Raw genomic sequence first — 8,227 nt, forward strand, 5'->3', positions numbered from 1 at the left:
TTTTTCTGTTCGCATCTTTCTGCTCTCAGAAAAGAAACATAGCTTAGTAGAGGAAGGTGGAGGGATATAACGGGCAGATGAGAGAGGACAAAGAAGGACCACCGTGTAGACAGGAGCTGGGGGTCCAATTTACCTGGTGGGACTCAGAGTGGGGGCCAGGGAAGAGGAGGTTTAGGCCTGGGTCACTGCATGTACCCCCAGGCTGAGTACCTTGCCCCCAGCGAGGTGGTGATGAGTGAACACACAGAAGCTGGATATAGTCAGTTTTTCTAGGTTTAAAATACACCATACACACACTGCTGGCACACACATGTGTAGGTTGATGGTCTCAGAGCTGAGCAAGAGGGAGAAAGTAAAAGAAAGAAAAGGAAAAGCAGAAGACGGGGGAGATAATCAAAGCTGCACCAAATTCTCTTCTAAATGCTCTCAGCAGACTCAACAAACAACCCCCCCGACAAATTGTCAATCAGAAGCCTTTGAAGGGACTGGCAGATTTGTTATGATAGGTCTTGGTGACAGCTGAATGGATGGCAGCACAGAGAGGCTTCTCATCTTACAGGGGAGGGGGAGAGAGCGGCTGATTGATTGATAGAGAGACAGGGTGAGGAACTCTCCCATGATGCAACATGATGGGACCTAGTTTACATTTGCATGCTTTATGAGGTTGTGTTGAGCTATACACAATCATTAGATGTGGACATTTATATATATATGAGAGTTAAAAATATATAGGTTTTATCTAATAATATATAGCTTTACAGCATTAAATCTAATTTAAACGTATTCTTAAGGTAAACAAAAGCCAGCGGGTAGATGTTCAAATCGGAATGTGTTTGGTTTCAGTTTAAGTATAGAGACATAGAGAGATCAAGCAATTTTAAGTGGAACAGTCATATGTATAAAAGGATGGTAAAGAAGAAAAGAATCATAACATGAAACTGGTGAGAATAATAAAAGAAAGAAAAACAAAAGGGAATACGACCAAATCTGGCTGGATGTGAACATTGAGAAACAAGACATGAATGAACAGATGAGGGACAAAAGCTAGAATATAGAAGCAGGAGTGAAGCATGAGACACAAACGTATGACAGCCCTGTGAGTGTAGGGAACACAGGGAGCATTCTGCTGGTCATAATACCACAGAGCAACACACAGCCACAAACAGGCATATACATACAAAGAGCCGAGGGGGGACAGTTCTTGATATATTCTGTGGAAAGCTCGTGCTACAAAAGGAATCAGGAGACCAGGTCACAACTTTCAAAGTCAAGTTCAAGTCCAATTTTCATAATGGTAGCCAAACAGAAGATGCAATTCCATAAATCATCTGCGGTGGCAGCCGAACCCTTGATAAACTGAGTAGCACATCCACACACACACATTCAGGCGTGTCAATTTTAGCTGTTAAACAAATCGGTAATAATATAGACTGATGAACTGTTACCATATCTGGGTTAGAGCAGCGTTTTACTGTGTAAAATAGACTTCTGCAGGGATATTCACTTATTAATATTATATTGCACACGATTATGGAAAATACAAATGCAATGATAAGTATGTGTTATTCCAATCAATTATTTGTTTATCACGGTTTCAATACCATCAGTTTGCCATAATTTCCTTTAAGAAGCTTTTGGATTAACCAGGACTGTATATAAGGTGACCACCCCCCAAAAGTGAAGGCAAAGCAGCTCAAATGACCCCTGGTGGCTGGTTGTTGTACAGGTCGTAAACCCCATAGATATATAACCCTACCTCCTCCATGTTAGCAAATGAGACACGGAACAATCTAAAAGTAAAAATACTTGAATCTTCAATTTTAGGTTGTTCTTATCACACGGATGTATGTCCAAGTGCTAATTTTGTGTTCATTCTGGTAAGTTTGCTTTTACTTCCATATGTGATATTAGAAAAATGAAGTGAAATGATTGACAACTGAGACACTAACACAGAAATTAACCATCTATTTTCCACTGTAAACTGACTAGCGCAATTAATGCTTCAAATGTAGAGTAAAAAAGAGTGACAAACATATTAACAAATAGTAAACATCTGTTAAAAGACAGTCCTGTTAGAACGCTGTGCTACATTGCTACAAATATGTTGCCTTTTGACACTTTAGTGTGCCAGAAATGAAGGATCACTTCTCAGCAATTACACACTGAGCTGTGAGAAGATGAGAACACCCATGTGAAGCTACTGATCTGTTCAAATCAAAGGCATCATTACCATGCATAAATAGGCAGGATGAAAGGGAGCGAGACGCCTGTTATTTAGTGATTCACAACGTCAACTGGGGACCAGAGACATATTATTATATCGAAACAAAAGTCAAAAACAATCTAGTCAGACTGATGATTGAGTTTGATCTCAAGTGTGCTTGTGATGTGCAAGAAAACGTATGTATGTCAAGAAAAAAAACCATAAACATCAAAGAACTTTTAAATCTGATGGTGGCGTAACAGAGCCAGACGAAGAGATTTTACAGATAAAATTGTGAGAGCTGCATGAAATGGATCTTATGCAGATATGAAATGAGGTTAGATCTGGCAAAAAGAGGAGAAAGAATACCCCGGTGATCAAACGGGCACACAGAAAAACCTCAATATATGCAAGGACAGAAAGAATAAACTTTGTGAATAAAGGAGCTCATTGAAGACTGAATAGACGACAGTCTAACAATCCTCTACTGTTGCCTAGGTTACCGCCTCTAGTGGGCGACCAGTGTTGACGAAAGGTGACTGTGAGAGACTGACATAAACAAACATTGGGGGTGAGGTACAGAAGAAAATGTGATGACAGAGGAGGTGTATTATTTTCTATCCTCTGTTTTTTTGTTGTGAGCAAAAGATGCCTTCTCTGAATGACTCAGAGAGTCAGAGACAAGAGCTGACCACTTGATTCCAACTCTTAAAATTCAGGATGTTGGTCTGTATTTAAGATGTGCCTTCGTCTACTATAGCCTTTTTTCTGAAGCATAAGATTTGTGGACACGTGAGCTGCTTTCAGACATGCACTGATCTCTGCAGTTCCTCCGTATTGTCTCTGGAGGAGGTGCATGTGTAACCTCACCTCTAGATGCCACAAAATCCTACACATTCAAGCTTTGAGAATACCAATACAAAATTGAGAAAATCAATAGGCATGGCTTGTTGAAACAAATGTTGTCCATGTGAGGGTGGAAAGGAGCACAGTTAGCTCCTTAAATAACTGGGACACCACAAAAGCAGCATACAGTGCTACAAATGACTGACCTCACAACACAAGCAAACACTGGACAGCTTGAAGAGAATAGTATTGGGCAACTGAGGGCCCAAGGGAGTTTTTTATTCCAACCACTTGTATACATTTGATTTTACTGACCACAACGATGCAGCATTACTGCTCAATCCCAACTTCACCAGGAATACATTAGTTGCTTGCTACCTTAAAATACGTAGTTGCAAACAGAGGCAAAAGCAATTATAACATTTCATCATAGTGTTATTTTGAGCATGTGTGATTGCAAGATGGAATTGTGGTGTGAATCAATGGCTTTTTTGCAAGGGTGGCAGTTGAAGGCTGAATTCATTATAACCATTGCACCAAAATAAGTGTACGCCGTCAAAACAATTCCTCAAATAGTTTGTATAATGAAAACATTAGGAGCATAGGAGGTTTCCTCGATATGTGTCCTCTTGATATAGGTGCATATTAAGGCAAAACTCCAGACTTAAAAAATAACCTTTAGAGTCATGTAAACAGAAATACTATGTGTAGCAGTTAGCTTTGCGATCATGACCGATGTACAGGTGGAAATGGGTTGGATTAAAAACTATATGTAAGCAGCAGCAACTACAGTGTAAGACTAACAATGTACCACAGCTACATTCAGCTACTTTTTTCAAAGGGTGCAAAGGTTTCACATACAAGTGATTGATTTGCTTAGAAGTATTTTGTATAAAATACCAATTTCTCTCAATTAAGGAGATTCTCAGAGAAGTATCCATCCATTAACAACAGCGCATATTCTTTGAGGGTCACGGGGGGAGCTATAGGGCTAATCACAGTTGAAAGTTGAAAGAGGTGAGGAGCACACTGGTTATTCAAAGAGTGATATTCACATTAAGAATTGACCCCAAAGCAGTTACATTAAGGTTAAGAGCAGTGTATGTCGTTTTACACCATGAATTACTTGCAGCTTGCTACTGTATGGCTTCTTCTGTGTTAAATCACAGTCATTAGTATTCATGTTGGTTCACTGACTATGCAGCATTACAGTCGCTACTTACAGCAGCTCCACTTAAAACTTCTTGTGCGTTCTGTCCTAAAACATAAGCAAATATCTTGCAGTGCAGACCATAGTTGAAAATGAGGATGTGTCTTGATACTTGGATAAATATAGGTCACTGAACTTTGAAAAAAAAGGTGAGACAGATATTTTGGAGTTAAAGAAACAAAGCTGTAACCAGTGTTACCACAGGCTACGCAAAAAGCCCAGTCCAAACTGGCTTGTTGAGTATAGGCACTGCACTAGTAAATATCATGTGGAAAATATCACTTTTCATTTTAGAAGCTGATCAAACCAGATGACTCTCACATGCTACCACACGTACACACACAAACCACTGGATTGAGACCCTCCTCAAGGCATGGGGACAGTGAACTTGAGTCCCCCTATATCTCATGTCTACTCACAATAGCTTCTTTTGTGGGAGACTTTTTTTTTTTCAAAACGAAATTCTCCTTAGTACATCAACAGCCTACAGCTCTACCTCATACACCTTTATGGTCTATTTGTGACAGTAGTGTTAGAGTAGAGCCCATTGTTCAGCTCAACATCTTGTGATCCACTCATGAGCAAACTCATCTGTATCTCTCTGCTGTATAATATTTGTTTAGTCACTAGGGAGTTTATTATGTACACTAAACTATCACAGTCTAATACAACAGTCACTCCATGATGATCATGAAGTTCAGTTTTCATTGGAATAGTTTTAGGAAATGTTGATTTAACTATTGACTATCAACTGTAATTTGTAATACTGTTGAACTGTTTTGGCAATGCTCTGCAATGACCCCACTTAACAGTAAAATAAAAACACCTGCCCAAGTATAACATTTTTAAGTACCTCCATAAAAATGAGGGAATCTGAAATCTGAATCTGAAGTTATGCAACGGCCGCCTCCAAAATTACCATCAAATTAAATCACAATCTCATTAAATAGATTTAAATGTAGGATTTCTGGCAGGGCTGTTGCACTGGACTGTATTAGCTAGATGTTCCTAATAAATCGCTTTAAAGGTACACTATCGTGTCACCTAGTAGATTCTAAGTTATTCAGCTCAAAAAGCACCTTATAAATACAACAGGATTCAACATAATAACTTTGATACTTTAGCTGACAAGAGACAGACAGACACACATACGCCTGCATGTTGAGCAGCCAAAGGTTGCACCGGTCTTAACCTGCTCACTCGTCAAGATCTTTCATTTCCTTCAATTCACAAAAGCCAACCATCCTCTCTGTTATCTTTACTTTACATTGGTTTCCTTTGTATCTCTGCTCAAAGTCATACAGACAGGCAGCTACAAACAGTGTCTTCCCTGAGACGGCAAACTGACACTGTCTTTTCATGGGTGATTCCTTCACATTCTGTTATGGATTGTCCCATTGAAGGAATTGAAATTATAGCACTAATGCATAAAAGTGCACTGTTGTTTAGTTTATGGTAACATCTGCAATGAGATATAAAGTTTTCCCAATACAAAAACAGCATTTCACATCATTAATGAGCGTCTAATAACCATGTGTATCACAGACTGTGATACATGATGAGAAATGTTAAACAGAAGAATGTAACAAATAAATCAATACTTGGGACACACTTCTAAACATTTATGTCACATCTCATACTCAGGTTATTGCAAAAAACAACTTCAAGCTCACCAAATCAAAATATAAGGTGCACGTTGAGACTAAAAATAATAGAACTAAGTCACACAAACACAGAACTTTTTTATGACCAACCTTCTCCAGCTTTTCAAAATGCTCCCTCAGGAACTTCATAGGACGCTCAGGCTTAGCGATGCAGAGGTTCACTATGCACTCTTTGAGGATCTGCTGGATGTTGTGCTTCTGCACAAAAATTTCACAGCCCTTCAAACTCTCGTCGTCTTCCAGAGTGGAGGAGGAGGTGGCCATCTTATCTTTTATCTCTGTGGCAGTGGGAGAAAACAGGGTGGACCATGAGAGGAGGGGAGGGAAAGCAGAACAGAGACGAGGGGAGAACAGGGCAGCAGGGGATTACAACACAAAATAGTTGAGGGGGGGGCAAAATGCGGAGTGCATGTTGTATGGTAAGCAGGGAAAACGAAGAGCAATGGTACGTGGGAAGGAGGTAACTGGACATTTTACACCATGTTGCCTGTGTTTCCTGTGAAGGACCTCATGGCATGAACTTTCCTAGGTTGGCAAGATCGTTACAGGTAGATGTAACCTGTTTTTTTCCCGCTGAAGAAGACTGATAACTTAAAAAAACTATAATTAAGTTAGTGTATCGGTTGGAGGTTTGGTCAATATGACAAAATAGGCAATTTTGTAGCAATAGCAATGTCAATTTGACTGAGATCTCACTGATACAGTTTAACCGGGACATCTTGCCACACTACCATAGTAACTGTCAAGGTAGCTCCCCTGAGTGTATTACACCTCTGTGGTTCAGGCTGCTATTCAGTAAGAGTTGCTGTGATTAGTTTGCTCTAAAATGAAGATGCACCTTGATTTGTCCAGTTTGATTTTGCAATGAATTTATCTATCAACATTTTTTCAGTTTCAAAAAACAAAACACTATATAACAAGGCAGATCACAAAAGGCGATGATTACATGTGACAAGTTGGAATCTTTTAATTCTAACCACGCACTCTTGTTTGGTTGACATCTTGAAATTGCATCCCTGAACTTTCCAGGGAATATGCAGTGATTTGTTAAACACGTCTACATGTGGAAGTGGAGCAGACATGTCCCAGTGCATGACAGCTCACATCAGCTTGTCTCAGACAATGAGGACACAGTCTATCACATATCAAGCCAGGAAGCTGAGCAGGATGGAGCTAGCTGTTCACCACTACCCTGAATCACTTGCTCAATGGGAAATCGTGATGCTACGGTTAATATTGAATAATTAATCACACTCAGACAACACATCTGGACATGGCCTTTCTTCACCTCTAACCGCAGAGCAGGGTCCACAGTTAGCATCTTTAGCTCCTGGGAAGCTAGTGATGACAGGGGGCACCTGTTCAGCTGCAGTCAACACACGGCTAACCCAGCTAGCCTGGCTAACCTCACAATGACAACCAAACAAACAACCAAGTGGAATTCACTGCGACTGCAGCGGCGTCACAGCCACGTTTAAATAAATAAATATTTATATCTATATCTAGATATATATATTGTAGAGTTGATGATAGCAGGACGGTGGAGTCAGTGCTCTCTCCCTACCGTTATGTTGCGGAGGATGCCCGGTGAGAAACCCCTCGGTGTCGGTGGGAGACAGGAGAGGGACACGGTGTGTTAGTGAGGATGAGGAGGAGGAGGAGGAGGAGGAGGAGGATGCTGCCTCGGCTCTGCGTCAGTCCCGGTGACGTCAGTCTGTCATCTCCACCGCAGCGGCGCTGTCTCGAAGAGGCAGGTAGAACGCGTTAAAGGAAACATACTCCCTAACAATAAGTGGAGTGGCTATTACAAAGTAACCATCCATGCAGATCTCTCTCTGGACCACAATAACAAGCAGCCTGCAGTCAAATCTAACAAAAGAAAATATTAGAATTTATGTTTTAGATAAACGTTACCTTAACTAAGGTAAAATAATCTATAAAGGAAACATCCTCCCTAAAATGAGTGGAGTCACCATTGCAAAGTAACAATTCATGCAGATCTCTCTCTGGACCACAATAACAAGCTGCCTGCAGTCAAATCATACGAAACAAATTTATTACGATTTTTTTTATATATAGACTTTACCTAACCTCAGGTAAATAATCTATAAAGGGAACATCCTCCATAAAATGAGTGGAGTCACCATTGCAAAGTAACCATCCATGCAGATCTCTCTCTGGACCACATTATCAAGCTGCCTACAGTCAAATCACACGAAACAAATTTATTTCCGATTTTTTTTTTTACATAGACTTTACCTAACCTCAGGTAAAATAATCTATAAAGGAAACATCCTCCCTAAA

General features: G+C 40.1%; 1 protein-coding gene across 1 annotated transcript in view; it reads right to left on the reverse strand.

The window, feature by feature from the left end:
• Positions 1-7,527, reverse strand: part of prkar1b (protein kinase, cAMP-dependent, regulatory, type I, beta) — a 58,274-nt gene extending 50,747 nt beyond the window's left edge. Inside the window, exons 1-2 of the mRNA XM_061090677.1 lie at positions 7,488-7,527; positions 6,014-6,201 (exon numbers count right to left, since the gene is read on the reverse strand). Coding sequence (XP_060946660.1) covers positions 6,014-6,187 — 174 coding nt within the window. The 5' untranslated portion in view covers positions 6,188-6,201; positions 7,488-7,527. The remainder of the gene's footprint in view (positions 1-6,013; positions 6,202-7,487) is intronic.
• Positions 7,528-8,227: the final 700 nt, after the last annotated feature.

This window comes from Limanda limanda, chromosome 17 (genome assembly GCF_963576545.1).
Source record: "Limanda limanda chromosome 17, fLimLim1.1, whole genome shotgun sequence".
In the NCBI taxonomy this organism is placed as follows: Eukaryota; Metazoa; Chordata; class Actinopteri; order Pleuronectiformes; family Pleuronectidae; genus Limanda; species Limanda limanda.